At 29.4% G+C, this 19,778-nt stretch overlaps 1 protein-coding gene across 1 annotated transcript; it reads left to right on the top strand.

Moving 5' to 3' along the window:
* Positions 1–3,691: 3,691 nt before the first annotated feature.
* LOC134685068 (CD82 antigen-like) lies at positions 3,692–19,294 on the top strand. Its single transcript, XM_063544453.1, has 9 exons — positions 3,692–3,824; positions 5,731–5,813; positions 6,937–7,128; positions 8,080–8,154; positions 11,006–11,116; positions 11,423–11,495; positions 12,248–12,411; positions 14,460–14,543; positions 15,494–19,294. Exons 2-9 carry the CDS (start codon positions 5,757–5,759, stop codon positions 15,572–15,574), a joined length of 837 nt encoding a protein of 278 aa, XP_063400523.1. The 5' UTR covers positions 3,692–3,824; positions 5,731–5,756; the 3' UTR covers positions 15,575–19,294.
* The last annotated feature ends 484 nt before the right edge of the window (positions 19,295–19,778 follow it).

Raw genomic sequence — 19,778 nt, 5'->3', positions numbered from 1 at the left:
GTGAGCACGATGTCAAGGACAAATGATATATGTCAGACAGACATGTACACCAAAGATAGTTAACTGATTGCTTATATTATTTGAGATGAAGACCAAACTTGAGAAGCTTTACATTGACCAATAAACTATGAGAATGATGTCAAGGACAAATAATAACTATCAAACCGACATGTACACATGTACACCAGGCACCAAATACAGTTATACTACTGCTTAAAGCATTTGGGGGAAAAACAGACCATAACACAAATCTTACCATTGCCCAGGAAAATGTGGTAAAGGTCAGATGAAACCTGCGAGACTGACATGACCTATAACAACTGTCTATACAACACTTACAGGTCACCTTCTTATAGCATCTGAAATACAGACCTAATCACGTATTTTAGCCTTGATCACTGATCTCTGAAACAGAGGTCGAGGTCAGATGAAACCTGCCTGACGGACATGTCGAAGTTACAGTGGACCTATATATCATTTATAGTTATCTTATTTCTAATGATAAGTGAGAAATTCACATTAAAACTATAATTTCTTCAAGCAGTCGCCGGAACAGGAAACTGAGGTCAAGGACCAGGGACATTTGATAAACGTAAACTTAGTTATATAAGGTATCTCCATACAAGGTTTGAGCGTAAACTTTGTTATATAAATATCTTCATACAAGGTTTGAAAGTAAACTTTGTTATATAAATATCTTCATACAAGGTTTGAACGTAAACTTTGTTATATAAATATCTTCATACAAGGTTTGAATGTAAACTTTGTTATATAAATATCTTCATACAAGGTTTGAACGTAAACTTAGTTATATAAGGTATCTCCATACAAGGTTTGAACGTAAACTTTGTTATATAAATATCTTCATACAAGGTTTGAACGTAAACTTTGTTATATAAATATCTCCATACAAGGTTTGAGCGTAAACTTTGTTATATAAATATCTCCATACAAGGTTTGAGCGTAAACTTTATTATATAAATATCTCCATACAAGGTTTGAGCGTAAACTTTGTTATATAAATATCTCCATACAAGGTTTGAGCGTAAATGTTATATAAGGTATCTTCATACAAGGTTTGAGCGTAAACTTTGTTATATAAGGTATCTCCATACAAGGGTTGAACGTAAACTTTGTTATATAAGGTATCTCCATACAAGGTTTGAGCGTAAACTTTGTTATATAAGGTATCTCCATACAAGGTTTGAACGTAAACTTTGCTATATAAGGTATCTCCATACAAGGTTTGAAAGTAAACTTTGTTATATAAATATCTTCATACAAGGTTTGAAAGTAAACTTTGTTATATATAAGGTATCTCCATACAAGGTTTTAAGCTTCCAGGTCTTCAGCTTCATACAAAAATATATCACCCTACAACTTTTCATTTTCGGTCTCATTTTATTGCTCATTATAAATTAATAAGTAACCATTTGATGAGAATAAAGGTACATGTTTATGTTTCATGACCCCAAAACAACCTTTTCATGTTGTCTTTGGGAGAATTTTTTTTACTTTCAAGTTTATCTATTGGCCCAATTTCTACAATGATAAAATGATAAATAATAAACTCTAAAGGAGAACCTTTTTTCTAATTTCTATTGTTTCAAAAATAAAATTATAATTTATATGATTTTTTCATGCAAACAGAGACTCAGTGTCATCAATTCACAACTTCGCGGCAACTTATGTCATTCACTGGTATACAAATTATCCTTTTTTAAGAACTGCTATAACGATAATTCCAATTGTCTGCAATAATATTATAATATTTAGAGAGGTACTATGCTAAACAGACTCGGACTATAGTATATAAAGGAAAATTACAACACCAAATCAAAATATGATTTGAAATTATTCAAACTATTCTACTTATCTTTTCGTCAGTGGTTTCGCTCACTTTGATTGTGCTGTGCTTCCTATCGATCTATTGGGTCAGCAATTTTAACTTAAATGCCTATCTTAAATTGGTTGGACGGATTCAAAGCTATGTACCAGTATAAATGATGTGAAATTTGATAGTAAAAATTAAACATGGAAAAATTCTCGTTTTTTGTATTGAAAGGGAGCTACCATTTGATTTTTATGGGGGGGGGGGGGGGGGGGCTAGGATGAAATTTGAAAAAAATAGACAGGACAGGAGTTTTGAGTAAAAAAAAAAGGCAGGATGAGACACTTGCAAAAAAAATTAGTCAGGACGACAATTTAGGTAAAAAAAAGTCAGGATAAACTATAAAAAAAAAAAGGCAGGACCGACCAGAGTGAAAAATAACAGGACAGAGATCATTACAGCTTAGATATACGGCATTCAATAAAAACAATATGACTGACACGAAGAATTACAAAATTAACAGCATTTTTTTATCCAAAATTTTAATGTATGGTTGAAATGTTTCTCCCAACAAGGGAAGTGAGGGGTTCCAAATCAACCAAAGGCTACGAATGCATGATGTTTTTTCGCGAACTGGTCAACTCCACGGTAGCCGGAATCGCGAGATTTTGATCTAAGCAATAAGATATTACATGTAAATACAAGCGAATAATATCTTTATGAGTACGGAATTGTTGCATAGAAATTAAATATACGGGAAATGGCAAAGTTGATGAACTCAAGTCTGATTAATAATTTTACGGTCTAAATGAAAATAAAAATCAAAGAAAATGGGGGTGATGAGAGTACGTCCTCTACATACTACGCCCCCCTCTGGATCCCCCACTGGCTTATCTATTGGAAAGCTATATCCAGTCGGATTAGTTTGTATTGCTCAACCACTGGATATACCTTCATATTTATATAGCGTGATCGAATTAATTTGACCAATTCATCATAGTGGAATTTTGTTTATTTCTACCTTTTTCACAGACATGTTTCCCGAAGGTTACATCACATTAGTGACCACGCGTCTGGCTCTCTCTCTTCTTCACATCTCAGTGGAGGATCCAGAAATTTTCACAAAATTTATACAAAGGGGGAAGGGACACTGGCTGACTAAAAGTGATTCCATATAATCAGCCAATGTGTTTAAATTCCCCACAAAAAAAGAGACGGGCAACTTGGTCTCCCTCTACATGTTCTATGTATTATCAGAAGTCCATTACTAGACTTACTAGTCTAGCTAGTAATGGACTTCTAGAAAAACTATGTATAAATTTATCAAAGTTATAAATGTGAAAGTCAGTCCTCCAAGTTAATTTCATTGTATTGTTCACACATGCTTGTAAAAATTGTACCTTATAGTTATATTTATGTATGTTCTTTATAGCTATGTAATTGTAGTTTTATGAGAAATAAAGTAGTATTTGGTATTATATATTCTTAAATATAAAGTTCAACTTGAGTCAGTATAGGTAGATAAATTGAATCCGCTTGTATTACGCTACACTCAAACTATATGATCTCTATGAACAAGTTGAAGAAATCAACAGAGAACCAGCTTAATTTTTTAAGTTCAGAGCTCAGTTTAACCCACTTGTTTTAACTGACATATGAGACATTTTTAACAATACAACATTTATAACTGCAATACATATGTATAAGTTATTTTGAAATAAGATTTTTTTAATTTTTTTCAATTCCCTCTTTTCAATATAAAACTTAATGTGAAACCTAAGTACTGACACCATTTAAGACTCATCTTAAATCGTTAATCCCATTCTAGATTTACTAATGAATAATGAAACGAGACCGGGATCTGCATACCTATAGTATCGAACTTTTTTTACCTATTCAGGTGATACTTCCGGTTTCGAAAATAAACCTAAATTCAAAATATAATTGTAAATTGCTTAATTGCAACTGAAAACCACCTGTAAATTTGAAAGAAGTAAGTACAAAAGAAGTATATGAATGACTTAAAACTGATAAACGTGTTTTAATGATTATTTAACTCTCAAAAGTAAACGGCCTTTAACAGGTAATTTTTACAGATTTTATAAAAGTGACTCAGTTATAAACTGGAAAATAGCATTTTATATAACATTTCAATCTGTTGTGTTTGAGACTCTTGAGAGAACTTTAAAAGAACAGACAAGAATATATTACAATCTTTAAAGATAAAAAAAACTTAAAATAATGTAGGTGTCAATAAAGTTGTCATAATGATAAAATTATTATTATTATAACTGTATAATGAATTTACACAACACTCCTGATGAGAGCATGTTTCAAAAATAACTAAATGACTCATTGAATAATCTTTAATGTTTTATTCCATATTAACAATCCCAAAAGATATGGTGGTATATTTAAGAGGGCTCCAGGATCTAAACCATTTTTTTTTAATTTGATATAGGATTTCTTTATATTTTTCTATAAATAAACTTTGTCTTATACTTAAATTCATAAGAAACCTCAAATACAAAAAATAATGCATATGATTTTTATAACTCAATGGATAGTTTTCATTATAAAACTTATGTACATATACTTTTTTCTGAAGAAAATTCTTTAATTTATTCATCTTTAGAAGAAGTTTACTTTATTTGAATAGCTTCCTTCCAGCAAGCAATTCCCCCGACATATTTTCCGTATGCAAGTTGACCTGAGTGTGACTCATCTTGTAAAAATCCAGTGACCACAATACACATGGATGTCCTTAAAATAAGCTATTATCTGAATTCACATGTTAAACACGTGCTCAATTTCCATGCTTTTTTGTTTATTTTTCGTCAATTGTTGACAAACAGGTGACAATCGTTAAACTTCGGCTTCAAAACATGAACTTTAATTACCTGCCATATTTTCACAACAACACTGATCGAAAGAAAAAAAAATTGACAATTATACGAAATTTACACGAAAAAAAGGATAAATTCGAGCACAGAAGACTAAGTTTATGATGTTTGTATGCATTGGTTCAAGAATTGGAAGAACATTATTTTTCACCGGTCACTCGTTTCTTATGACTTTAATAGAAAAATGAAATAAAAAAAATGGGTTCATGCGTGCACCCCCTAAAATGTAGATATAATTTATAAATAGATATCTGAGTGAGACTCATGCATTTGGATTTTCCTAGGTCAGTAGGTCTGTTTAAAATGATTAATTTCATATTACGAATGAATAAAATATATGTCAATCATCGTTTTTTAGGATTTTTTGTGTATCAAATCAGTACATCAAATGATATTGTATAAATACCTTTGTTTCACTTTCATTGTTGACATTCTTTACCTTTAAATAATTGAACACACATGCAGATCATTACTAACAGCTTGCATTATAAGATTACTTCCAGAAACGGATTACTTACTTCAATGTAAATGTAGGCTGATCACTCGTACATGTACAATCTTTTCCAGTTGCTGACTAAAAGTTGTTGTCTTTAGACCAAGGATTTATTTGGAGACAGTAGTGACACTATTCAAAGCCTTGTTCAGACTAAATAATTGCTATTTTCAAATTTAACTTCAAAATCAAATACAGATAGCTTCAAAAGGTTCTCACAAATGTAAAATAATTTAAATGAAATACTAACAGCCTGGTTTACAAAATGTATGATTAAAAGATAAACCCTTGTTTTCAAAATTCCAATAGGGAACATACTTTATATAATTGTATAAATCAACCAATTTTTCAAGACGTTTCAGCCATTGGCCTTCTTCAGTTCTATATTTTTCCTCTCAACTACATGGCTGACATTACAAACAATAAAAAACTTTGACAGACAGTAACCAATCATAACAACTTTGTTATTAGAATAAACTTTTATGTATAGAATACCTTTGTAGATTGAAGCACTACATGAACCAGCAGAATGTTTTCCAGACAAACATTGAAGATTTTTATGACAATTACCAATGTTCTATTCTTTGTAAGTAGATTTAAGTCATGTAGTACCATGAAGTTAATACCAGTTATAAGTAAATTAAATAAACATCACAATTCACAAAACCTATTTAGGATCTATCTGTATTTACTGGACACATGTACTGAAAAAATTAAACTATTTGATTCAACATGTTCAATGAACATATTTTTTTTATACTCACATAATATAGTGTAGTTAGATACATGTACACTAATATACATTATTTAGATCCTATCAATGCCATATATTGCAATTTATCAACTGTACATTTTGTATAATGCTTACATGTAGATGTCCAATTTATGTGATTTACAAAATGATGTGTGTATATAAAAAAGATAATGTGATATGAATGCCAATGAGACAACTCTCTACATGAGACCAAATGACACAGAAATTAACAACTATAGGTCACCGTATGTGGCCTTCAACAATGAACAAAGCCCATACCGCATTGTCAGCTATAAAAAGCCCTGAAATGATAAATGTAAAACACTTAACAGCCTAATTTATGTATAATAATGAATAAAAAACAAACAACAAACGATGATCACTGAATAACAGGCTTCTGATTTGGGACAGACACATACATACAATTGTGTACCTATTACCACATTAATTAGTCAAGAAAAAAATTGTTAAAAATTACGTGTATAACAGAAATTAACTTAAATAACCATAACCAAAATTATAACACGGCTTAGTATGATTCTTTCCTTGACAAATGTTTTGTAATTTCACAATTTCAATGGGAAAACAATCTTTTCATCTTTGTGATCACAAGCACTTTAATTTAATTATCTTAATTTGTGGTACATTTGTATTTAATAAAAATAACATTACAATGACAAACTGTCACTACTCCGGTTAAAGGTCTGACTTAATTTGCCAGTATTAAGTCCATCCTTCTCCAATAGAAAATCATGGAAATAATTCAGGACAAGTCTTAACACAAAGTAAACTGTTTGACTCATTGTTATTAAAACTTGCTGAATATTTTTAAAGGTCCATTAGACCTTCAATATTACAAAGTAAAATGAAGAGTTTTTAAAAAAGAAGTCATAACCAGACACAATATGAACACCAGAATATCTGCATTGTAACATTAGCACTTCTTTTTTTTCAGATTATAGGGGGAGTTATGTTAGGCATAGGAATATGGATAGCAGTAGACAAGATCTTCATATCAGATATAATTGGTACAGACCTGTTTAATGCTGGGGCATATCTAATGATAATATGTGGTGCCGTCCTCATACTGATATCTATATGGGGATGTCTTAGTACTGTACAAATGAAGAGAATGTATATAATGATTGTAAGTTATCTCCCATTGTAGAACTTTTGTATGATTGTAAGTTATTTCCCCTTATATACCTTTGTATGATTGCACATTTGTTAAACTGGACCCCTGTTGTGTTCATTTATCACTACACTGACAACAGGTATGGCCTAAATCCCGTGGTCAGAATTCTGACCACGCGATTTGATAATTCGAAGAGACTAGTGCATCATTTGCTATGTTTATTGTGTGTTATATTGATAGGAAATCAAACAAGAAATTAGCACATTTATAACCCTACTGAGTTTTTAAGGGAATAAAAGATACTGGCTCAGTTTGTCAAGAACATGTTAACACGCTCCTTGGTCATTTATCTGCGCTACCACCATGGGGTTAATTAACAGATACTTATTTATTTTGCGGTATCACAGTGTTAACCTTTGAGGTCAATTTTCTACCACTATAATTGGTCAATTTTATTAGCGAATCGTTGAATTTGTAAAACTCGTCCAATTAATGCAAATGTGACAATGGCACCAACTGTTCCTTGGGTGCAAAGCTATAGAAGGAACGGAGGACCAGTTTAAACATTTGTATGATTGTAAGTTATCTCCCCTTGTAGAACTTTGTATGATTTCCAGTTAATGTTATAGTACAGCTGGTATCAAATTTGTTTCAGGAAAAAATGTGAAATATTCGTGATATTAGAGAAGGCACATGATTGGATACATTTCTTTTTTGTTGGGACTAAATAACAAGAATGGAGAAAAATAATATTTCATTGATTTATAATTAAAAATAATAAGATGTGGTATGAGTACCAATGAGATAACTCCCCATCTAAGATACAATGTATTAAACACAAACCGTTATAGGTCAAAATACAGCCTTGATTTGCATAAAAGCCTATAGAAATTGTAGTTTGTTGAACAATGAACATTCAAACTATCTAATGTTTATAAATAAACCATTTATCTTCTGTTTTAGTATTTTGTAGCTGTTCTAGTCTCATTAATAATGTTATTTGGTGCAGGAATTATGGCAGCAGCTTTTCAAGGAGAAGTAAGTAACACGACTAGCCTGTCATTAAAGGGAAGTATTTAAAGGAATGGATACTCATCATTAAGAGTGTTCTAACTAGGATTGAAGAGCAGATGTGCATACTTTTAAGATAAAGGGCAAGTTAATGCAGTTTCTTGTTGGAAAAAGGACAACTTGATAATGTTTATAAATAAATATATGAAACAATTAGATTAATCTTTATTTTTTTGTTGGATTTATAGTATTTTTTGTTGTAAAGATTGTTTCCATATATAAATTACTTTTAATGTTGACAACAAAAATGTGTAGGACATGATTACAAAGACAAGTGCTGCACAGAAAACGGGGGATGGTCACTCTATTTAAGGTCAAGGAACAGTAAATGGGATATGTCGCAGATTTTGCTAAAAATTTGCATACAACCTTGGCTCATTGAACCACGCCTGAAAATCGAAAAAAATAATACATTTATCTCTTTTATTATCTGAAAAATTGCAGATTAATTTCTTTTCATATGGGTGAATACTTGTATAGAAAGCACATTTAATCGGCAAAAAAACATCTAAAATTTGTATTAAAATCGCCAAATCTCTAATTCCACTCCATAGATTTTTCTTAAAACACTAAATATTGTTGACACATAAATTTCTGTTTTAATGATATAAAATAATCATAGGGTCACCGACTTCGTTTTTTGTCTAATAATCAATTTGTTACCTTGTTGGTAGTGAAAAACGTCAAAAATCTACGTTTTACGGCCTGCAACGCAATAACGTTACGATTATTTCCACGTTTTGTTGGATTTTTTCACAAAGAAGGCAACTTTAAATGAAGTATACCGTAAAAACGAAGTCGGTGATCCTATCTTTATTTAACATCATTATAACGAAAATTTATGTATCACCAACATATAGTTTTTGGAAAGATTAGAACTTGTTCTAAATCTTTACTTAGGCACCACCCTTCCTAACAACAGGACAGGTTAGCTACTGTTACTAAATATATTCACACTAAAATATAGTTCCCTATGGTTCTCATGAATGTGCCCATAATACACAACTAAACTGAAAAAACTGGTTATATTATTGGAGCAGTTCATTCAAGAATGTACATGTATGTAATTAAGGTGTGTTGATGTGTAGTCTTTTTTTTAAAACATTTTGATTAGGTAAGTGAGTATTGATTCCACTAGTATGATTGACAACTGTCATTATCACTAAACAATCACAGACAAGGTGGACCTTTAATTACAATGCCCCACCTCCTAAACTGCCAATTAAATTGACAACATTACATAATTATACAGATCACTCCAAAATGCATCTAATTCTTAATACATAAGTATTTGACCTCATAATTGAATACACAAATGTGTATATTAGATGTTTGATATTTATAAGGATGATAGATTTATTTATTGCCAATTACTTTTGATCTACATTACATAAAGTGATTCTGTAAATTATATCTGAAAGATAAATGATTGATGAATTAACAAGATCTTAAAAAAATGAAATATGAATATAAATATGAATATATAAAAGGTATTCAAGTATGGCCTATAATTTACTTGATAAATTTCCAATAATCATCTGTAATTAATCAACAATTTAGAGTAGTTCACTTTTTTTTTTTATCAGGAATTGGCTTGAAACAGTTTTGAAATTTATAAACTTTTAATTATAACAAACCATTGTTTATCAGTTTATTTCCCATCAATCATTATGTCTATTTTAGTCATTTGAATTTTTATTAGAAGTAAATATATATTTTTGCAATCAAGAAAGAATCCACATTTCAATAAAATAAGTTTTTTATGTTGAAAAATAAAATTGAAAATGCCCTGTGTTGAAAATTACTTAAAAATTTGATCAAAAGGCACTCTAAAACTTTTATTTTTCAATGCCATATAACCTCCGTTTCAACTTACAAAATGCCCCAAAACAACATTTTTAGATTTAATATTTTTATTGGCACTTAAAAGCTTTTAGCTGTTGGTCTAAATTTATGTCTTACAATGATAGTTGATAACATTTACTAGAAGAATTTTTGCATTTTTTTGTTTTTTTAAAACATGTTCTGACCCGGCAACATAATTTCGATTAGTCGATATAAAGTTTAAATAAAATTGTGCAAATTTAGAGACTCATACTTTTTAATTTGAGCTCATTTTATCCTCATACTCGAAAAGCAAGTTTCCTTCTAAAGACCTGCTGTAATGCAATTTTCAGCAATAGCGCTCTATACCTTAATATGAAATAATTCAAACTACTCTTCTAATCTTTCCATGAGTGATATCCATCACTTTGATTTAAGAAAAATCTATGGAGTAGAATTAGAGATTTGGCGATTTTAAGACAAATTTTAGAAGGGTTTTGCCGATTTTATGTGCTTTCTATACAAATGTTCACCCATTTTGTTAGAAATCAATCAGTAATATCTCAAATGATAATTGAGATAAATGCATTATGTTTTCGATTTTCAGTTGAAGTTCATCGAGCCAGAGTTGTATGCAAAATTTTACTGAAATCTGTGACATAGCCCATTTACTGTAACTTGACCTTAAGAAGAAGAACATAAAAACTTGGCTTTTCTACAATGCATAAATTTTAAGATAAGCCTGGCTAATACATTTTTTAATAATTATTTGGTTACACAATGTGGAATTTCAAAACTACCTGACTAGATTGGCTTGAATGTTGGTTGAGATAAATGAATATTTGTAATTCAATTCAACTTAAAAGATGAATTGTGAAAGTAGGTACTATATCATTTTTATGACATCATTCCCTGCAGAAATATGTGCCTTGGAGATTAAAAATATGATTCTTTTTTGTTAACAGTTATTAACTTTTTGACTTGACCTTTTCAGATAAAATCCACCATGTTAACTTCTATGAGAGCAACATTACAAACATATTATGGCGCAGATGGAGCTAGGGCAAATACAATAACACGCTCTTGGGATGAAACCCAGACGTTGGTAAGTTGGGTCAGCTAGAATAATATTTGTTTTCTTATATCCTTATATCAAAACTTCTATATCATTTGATCTCTGGGGGAGAATGGTTTATTGTTGTTTTGTTATGGCGACCAGGTCAAACCTAAGACTTGCTGCCTCTGCATGAATCACAGTCAATTAGGGACTGGTCAGCTAGGAATTAGAATTATTTTTTCATGTACATTTGTATACATGTGTATTTTAACATATTATTGTCAAGTAAATGCATGTATTATTTGCAACTAGATGTTTGGACAACCATCAATCAATCTGTATTTTATATTTCAGCTACGATGTTGTGCAGTAGAAGATCGTGATTACAGATTGTATAGAGAATCATGGTATTATAAAACACAAATAGGTCAGTCAGTTGGGTTATTATTTAAATGTCCATTGTTATAAATATTTTTTTATAATTGTCTTGGCAGTGATCGTCTGTCAGACACTGTAGATATTAAATTTTTTTATTGCTTCCCGATAAATAAGAGTGTTTTACACAAATAATGGTCTAGCTTATTTCAGTACCTTCAGAAAAAAATGTGTTTGTTTAAATGTATTGTCAATGTTTTAATATTTTGGATATAATGAAGATATTTGAGTATCATTGTGGTTATTGAATTAATATGAAATTATAATGATGTATTTTTGAAAGCAGTTATAGGCAAACATATGGCCTTCAACAATGAGAGAAATCCATACTGTATGGTCAGCTATAAAAGGCCCTGACATTTAATAATATAAAACAATTCAATTGAGAAAACTAAATACTGTAGTCTAGTTGTGATTAAAGGAATTTATCACATTTAAATTGATTTAAAACAGGGAAGAACATTAAATTAAAGCATGTTTGAAAAATAAGTACTTTGGTGATATAGTTCTATTTTTGAATGTAAAAACAAATACTTCTGCACAAATGATGTTTTAGAAAGTAGTTTATGAAGAATTGTTCTGGTCAGGTATACAAAATCAGGAATAGAACTTTAAACAAATACAAAATTTATTTTTTAATTTAAAAATTAATTAAACAAATAGAAGCTTTATATATCAAGAATGCTTTATGATTTTGATTATAAGAGATTGAATGTAATTATTGTAAATTAAATTTGATGACAGAGCAAGGTGTACAGAGAGGAGAGTTAAAGTATGTACCAGCATCTTGTTGTGTGTATACAGAGAGGTATCAACAGTATGTTAACCTACATACATGCCAGACAGCTTCACATATGGCTCCAGGGTCCGATACAGATAGGGGAAATAATCCGGCTTTATATTACACAGTGAGTAATACAATTAAGACAAAGGAATTGATACTGGTCTATATTACACAGTGAGAAATACAATTAAGACAAAGGAATTGATACTGGTCTATATTACACAGTGAGTAATACATTTATAAGACAAAGGAATTGATACTGGTCTATATTACACAGTGAGTAATACATTTATAAGACAAAGGAATTGATACTGGTCTATATTACACAGTGAGTAATACATTTATAAGACAAAGGAATTGATACTGGTCTATATTACACAGTGAATAATACATTTATAAGACAAAGGAATTGATACTGGTCTATATTACACAGTGAGTAATACATTTATAAGACAAAGGAATTGATACTGGTCTATATTACACAGTGAGTAATACATTTATAAGACAAAGGAATTGATACTGGTCTATATTACACAGGAATAAAAACTTGAAGATAGTGGAAGTAATCCTTGTCTTTAAAACATAGATAACATAATCAACCCTTCCATGTGATGTTTTCAGGATAATTATTAAGAACAACTCTTTAACATGTATTTTTTTTTTTATAAAAAAGATTGTCTAGTCTCATTTAAGATTTCAAAATCATTTCTTAGAGCAAGGACATGTACTTAATTCATGGTCTTTATTTCACTGACAGTAATACTTAAAGACTGGAAACAAAATCGTATTCTTAATAAAAGTGAAAAATTCAAACAGATGCTGAAATATATGAGTAATACAATGTATAAATAAAAGATCATTTTATGGGAAAATAATTGTCTTATAAAATTTTACCTATTGATCATATCCAAGAAAGACCGTAGAGAACCCCTAAAATAAACAGAAGCATAAAAATTTAATTTGAAATGCTTGTAACATATATACAAAGACTTGAGTGATTTTTTTTCAATATCCCTAGTATTTACTAGGAAATAGTGGCTTAGAAATTACTCAATATCTCAGTGTTCCTATGTATTTTTGATTGACGAACATGAATTACATGCAAGAACCATGAAATTATATATCGGTATATTTTGTTGTTAAGATTCACCAGGAATTGTGGTAAATGTAGATAAAAGAGTGATACTGTTTACATCGAGATGACCGTGAGGTCATTCCAATGTATTACTATTGCCTAAATTTCCATTATGCAAATTAGTTTTGGGTTTTCAACCGATCTATAAAAATTATAGATCGGCCAACTTTATCTAGTGCAAAATAACATTACTTATCCTTTGTTTTATATTTATTCTTTCTATGGATACTCCTAAAATCATTTTTTTATAACACATTTTAATAATATGAAAATGTTTTGTCCTTAGATAAATATATATATAAGTAAAAAATCATTGATAATATCTATGCACACGTACAGAAAAATCGTGTAACAGCTTGTGGAATACCTCAAGCCGTTAACGATAATATTTTGCCATATTCCCAGCAAGGACCAGTTTCTCTGTATTTGTTTTGCGGGAAAATTTGAATGGCTTCATATATCCAATCTTTTTGAAAAATTAATTTTTTACAGAAGAGTGTCAACCATGCACTTGCACCGCACTATTATTAGAATAGTAGAATGTAGAATGATATACAAATGGATGAAAATTATATATACATTTGTACATGCAACTGTTATATTAATATAATATATAACAACAAACCAGTGTATACTTTGGCCTCTTGGAATTTTATTATATTAGTATAATAATCCCAGGTATACTGATTTGTATCACTACAATATAAAAGTTATTACAGTGCAGTTGAATTTCATGTCATCTATTCATCATCCACCCACAAACTTGTCTCAGAAAAAATATATCTCAGTACATTAATCTCAGTTTCAGGTATAGAAATGTGATCTTTTTTCTGTGACATGTGCTTTTGACCATCCATAAGAACTTGCGGTCATCTAGTGTTCAGTATTTCAGTACTTTGATTGTATTTCTATTCTGCATGAATTTTAAAGGATTGAAAAGATGAGAAAAGAAAAAGACTAAGTTATCTTAGATTGACATTAATTTTTGTTTATTTTTCTTCAGAAGTGTAATATTTTTAAAAATGCTTTTTTTACAGGGTTGTTACAGTAAAGCTGTAAATTTTGTATCAGGAAACGCAGAGGTATTGATTGGAATGGGCTTTGGATTTTCTTTTATATTGGTATGTACTAATATATGGTAGGGTGAAGTTGTAATTTTTTATGAAACTTATATAAAGTATAACGTGACGGTACCCAAATTGCACCTATTTTGACAGTTTTTTCACCTACGTTTTTTTATGATCAAGAAATAAATGTCATTAATGTGTCTATTTTGTAGCCCTATCCTTCTTTATTGTATAGCTACACCAATTTAATTTTTAATCCAAGTTTGAGTCATAAAAAATGGGTTTGAATTAACCTCCAAACTGTCCATGATTCTGTAATGAGGAGTACCCAAATTGCATCCATGCTTAAATTCACATCGTTCAGTCTAATAATCGTGCTTCTGTTTAATTTCTTCAAATGTTTTGAACAATTGGATATTAGTCCATGCTTACTCTTCATATTTTACGAAATAGATACTTATAATATATTGTATTTGCTAGTTTTAACAAGATGACGTTTTGATGACGTCGCATGATGACGTTTTCGTACATTTTGTTTTTTCAGTAAACAGTCCATCTGTTGATAAATACTGTGAACGTTTTGTGTATATCTAAATATGTTCACCTATGTTAAAAGACGTGCATAGTATCAATTCATAAAAATACAAATTGTTAAGTATCTAGGAAATCTTGTAAGATTTCCGTTGCTATTTTTTCTAAATAGGTGCAATTTGGGTACTCGGTGCAATTTGGGTACCCTTACGTTAGGTATTTATCGTCAATGTAAATTTTGGTGAATCAGTCCCAATCTTAATTTTTGAAAGAGTTATGCAGTGAAAATATTGATTATAAGGAAAATTGCATTGTTGCCTTCAATGTGTACAATTTCTATGAAATTTATATTATATGGTCAAATAATTACCAATATGTTTACAATTTTTTTTTATAATTTTGCCTTTATGACCTTTGACCCTTATGTGGTATTGATCTTTATAACCAATTCACAATGTTTTTATTTCTTTCAGATATGTGGAATGGTATTTTCTATCCTGTTATACAGAAGAATAACTTATGACTTTACACCAGTCAGCACAAGAGAGCGATGAACATAGCTATAAATAGAAGTCTGTATATTGAATGCATTCCATAGTTGTTACTCATAGTAATATGTTCCTGATAATACCAAATAACTAATTGGAAAAGTGTGTAATCATTTCATTCTCAGTGACCAAACATTAATCCATATTATTGAAGTTTGATCCATGTGTTTTGTGACTAGTTATTTTTGAAATTCATATGAAAACTAAATTTATTTTCATAATTAATATTTACAAATATTACTTATTCATTCCTAAAAAGTCTCTCTGTTTAAATAAGGGCTTTTAATGAATTTTATTTAGAGGGATTCCATCAGACACCTACAATTTATACATACACATTGAAGAAATAAATATCATATTGTCTATAGGCACCACAAATGCATGTTACAATGTTTAGGATTTTCAAATTTATATTTTATATCTTATTGTTTCGAATAATTTTACATCAGATGAAATTCATGTAATTATAAGTGTGTGTATGGTTGAAATTGTGCTTCAATGTCAATTTTTCAAGCCACTAAATCATTTTGTACAAACAGCATAGATTCTGATATGTGTATTAGTTATGTCATGATCAGTTTCAGTTAAAGATAAAATAACTTATTGTTTCAACATATTCAGATTGTGTATCAACTTTTTACTTGTTCAAACAATTTCATAAAATGAAATATTTCCCACAGGGAGTTGAAATATTCCCCATAGGGAGTTGAAATATTCCCCATAGGGAGTGTATCTTTGTTTATATGGGATGAATCAAATACCCAACTTCTACTGATAGAGTGTAACGTTCCTTGCATGAAAACAGATCCATTCAGCATTATTTTGAAAGAGAAGTTTCATATAGGGCCAATCCTTAGGTTAATGATTCTTTGCTAATGAAAATTATTACCAGATTTATAATTTTCAAGAAAAAACAAAATAGCCTCAGAATTTTTATTCAAGTTCTTAGATCAAATTCAAACTAAATGATTTCAAAACTTGTCTTAAAGAAATTATTGTTTAAAATATTTTATTAGATCAGCTTAACCAGTTACCAGTTCATGAATATAGAAAACCATTAATTTTTTATTCTACAATGATTTTTATATGATTTTTCATGTAAAAGAACAAGTCTGATTTTATGTATTTTCTTCTACTATCTTGTCCATGTGTTGTTCATTGCTGTTTGTCTTTGTCTGTATGGTTGTTCAGAGAAGTCAGGTGCTGGTTGTTGCTGCAGTCTGTTGTACTGTCTGTAGTATTGTAGTATTTTTGTCATTTCCTTTTCTCCCTTTATGCAGTATAGTTCAGTCTTTTGTCTATTTTATGTTTATTTTATGTGCAGCCAGTGTGTTTTGTCTATTAGGTATTTTAGTGCTATATTTATCTCTTACTTTTTTTATCATGTGCCATCATTCTGTGGACTATTCAACAGACAATTTAAAAAATATTTTTTTCTGGATCTCATTTCACATATATGATAAAACAATACATTTATAGTTTATGGTACAGGGGAGACATCTTTTGGTACTTTTTTTTTAACAATTTTCTTTTGGTTGTTGTGAAGAAAATAATGCATTGTATTATTGTTCGTAGGATATTTTGTGTACCCATATAATTTAGTAAAAACAAAACTATGGAATTAACAATTAATCATTATAACAAAAGTTTGATTACTTTGATTACAAAATATAATACATGTATGATTGACATTTATTGAAAAAAGTATTTTGAGATTTATGCTAGAATTATATGCCTGGCATGTAATATTAATAACAATTAATGTAACATTATATTGGGAAAAAAGAGGTGAAAGTTCTTTAGATAATGTAAAAAAGAAAAGAAATCATATTAAATCTTTTTTTTAACTATGTAAGGTAGAATGTTCATTCTATAATCTATTGTATCCCTAAACAACAAGAAAATATATACAGGAATAAGTATTTCACTTTGTGAGTTACTGTTATAAACAGTAATTGTTAACTTGTTTAAAACGAGCAGTCATTAAGCACAAAATTCACCCTCATGATTTTAAACACACACTATTTCTCAGATATCAGTCACTGCATGTGGAATGGTAGTTCAACCTTCATGTTGTGTCTAAATTGCAAAAATATTTTATTTAACAGTTTAACCACTACAATGAAGATATATTTAGTTTTCTTTTCACTGTATAACTTCTAAACAAGATTTTAAGCAGAAAGTGATGTACGCCAGAGCTTTAAAAAATACACTACAAGAAAATTGTCATGGTGGACATTTTTTATGTATCATTCTCAACATATCATTTAGCCAAAATCCATTTTTTTTTTTCCATTTTTGTTAACATTAATATGATCTTTGACCTTTTAATGTCTAAACTGATCCTTTTAAACTTCAGTAGAGATAGAGTTATTTTCCAAATGCATGTAGTTTAAAGGTTTTGTTGGCTTGCTTGCTTTGTTTGTATGAATATTTGCTCAAGCATCGAAAAGCATTATACAAGCTGTCGCACCATCTATCTATTGATTGCAATTGTAAAACTTAATTATGCTGCTTGAGAGTACAGTAATTCAAACGAATCAAGCAAGCCACTCAAACCTTAAAACTACATGCAATAGGAAAATTGCTCTAAGCAATTCAATCCCTTTACATTTTTTTCTTAGAATTTGCTAGATAATGCTTGTATAATAATCGTAATTCTAGTGGCAAATTGTGCATCTAATATTTTTAATTTTAAATTATTATTGTTTTGAATGATAACGATTCATGTATAAGAAATGCAAGTCAATATTCCTAGCAATTTTTGTTGTTTTTAATTCTCTAAGCTTGATGCTTATTTTCAGTGGTTGTGCCAGTATTGTAGATTATTAGGTTTGTAATCATTAAAATATTTGTATAAATGTTGAATATTTGTACTTAGATAATACTATACATTTTTATGATTGTTATTCAATTTGTAACATTCCTTATTTGATTTGTAAAATATTATATTTATACACTTTGTAATGAATTTAATTTGCATCTGAAAATTATAATAAATTTATTCATTTAAATCATTCCACAAAGGGAAAAATCTGGATTTTTATTGTTGTATCTTTTTATATCAAATATGTGTTGTGCCGGATATATTTGCAGCATTCATGACATGCTCTACGCATATCATAATACTCAAAGAAATATTATCATAAATATTATCAGGATTATGTATTATTTACAACATATCATATGTACCTGTTGTGCATAGTGTTTGTGAGACAATTTCTTACAAACTTGTATATTTTTTAATATGTACATCTTCCAATGGTTTGGTTTAATTTAAAAAAAAAAATGTTTTTGAGTACATTTTTCAGGGTCAATGTGTCGTTTTCAGGTTGTGAATGATTTTTATCGATTAAAAAAAATATATGTTGTTTCTATATGCCTGAGCAACATTGAAAGTATTTTGAATACCGTTGATTCAAATCTTTTATTTCGTCAAAATATTTGGTTTCAGACCAGTTTCTTTTGGTCATCAATGTGATTGTTAAAAAACTATAATCCAATTCATATAGATAGAGTTGAATAATGGACATAAGAATACGCAGATTTTGAAGCTGTCATAAAGGCCTGGAAAAATGTGCCTATGAAATACATAAGTGACATAGAAAAATCAGGGTATAGTTAACATAGTTTTTCTTGTAAATTTGAATTTGAAAGATTAGGCATCTTAAAAGAACAGTACTATCATAAGATTGAAATTTTAAAGATTGCGCAACTTGAAAGAATAATTGATTTTTTTTATAACAAAATGTCAAATATTCCCCCCCCCCCCTTTCCCCCTCATCATCTAAAAAATACTTGTTTTTTCAGTATTTATTGTTTTTTCGTAATTTTGTTTTTGGTCAATTGTTTTTGCAGAAACTTGTGGTATTATATAACAAACATATTGTAAAGTTTTTCCAAGAAGTTGGATGGCAACTCAATATTTTTTTCTAGTCTACTTGATTAAATAAATATGTTAATCACAAGCACATCATACAAATATATAGTTGTGATGTGTCTCTTCTTCTGTATTCTGTATTATATTCTTTGTTCTCATCTAAACTAGGTCATTGTAATCACTTATTATCACTGTAAAATATTCACATTCCAGACATTCCAATTCTATATTGATTAAGTATATGATTACCACCAAGCAATTTTTTTATAAAATGTATGTATTTACTCTTGCCTTTTTATGAACAACATTGTAAGGTTTTATATAAATATA

The sequence above is a fragment of the Mytilus trossulus genome, chromosome 9 (genome assembly GCF_036588685.1).
Source record: "Mytilus trossulus isolate FHL-02 chromosome 9, PNRI_Mtr1.1.1.hap1, whole genome shotgun sequence".
Taxonomy (NCBI): Eukaryota; Metazoa; Mollusca; class Bivalvia; order Mytilida; family Mytilidae; genus Mytilus; species Mytilus trossulus.
The sequence above is the reverse complement of the archived record's forward strand: the minus strand, read 5'-3'. Positions and strand labels throughout refer to the sequence as shown.

What these genes read in the sequence shown, in the direction of transcription:
- LOC134685068 (XM_063544453.1), top strand. Translation starts at nt 5,757, where the DNA reads ATGTTTTCCAGACAAACATTGAAGATTTTTATGACAATTACCAATGTT. An exon ending in AGAGAATGTATATAATGATT is followed by an intron (nt 7,129 to 8,079) that starts GTAAGTTATCTC and finishes CTTCTGTTTTAG; the next exon opens with TATTTTGTAGCTGTTCTAGT. An exon ending in GGGATGAAACCCAGACGTTG is followed by an intron (nt 11,117 to 11,422) that starts GTAAGTTGGGTC and finishes TTTATATTTCAG; the next exon opens with CTACGATGTTGTGCAGTAGA.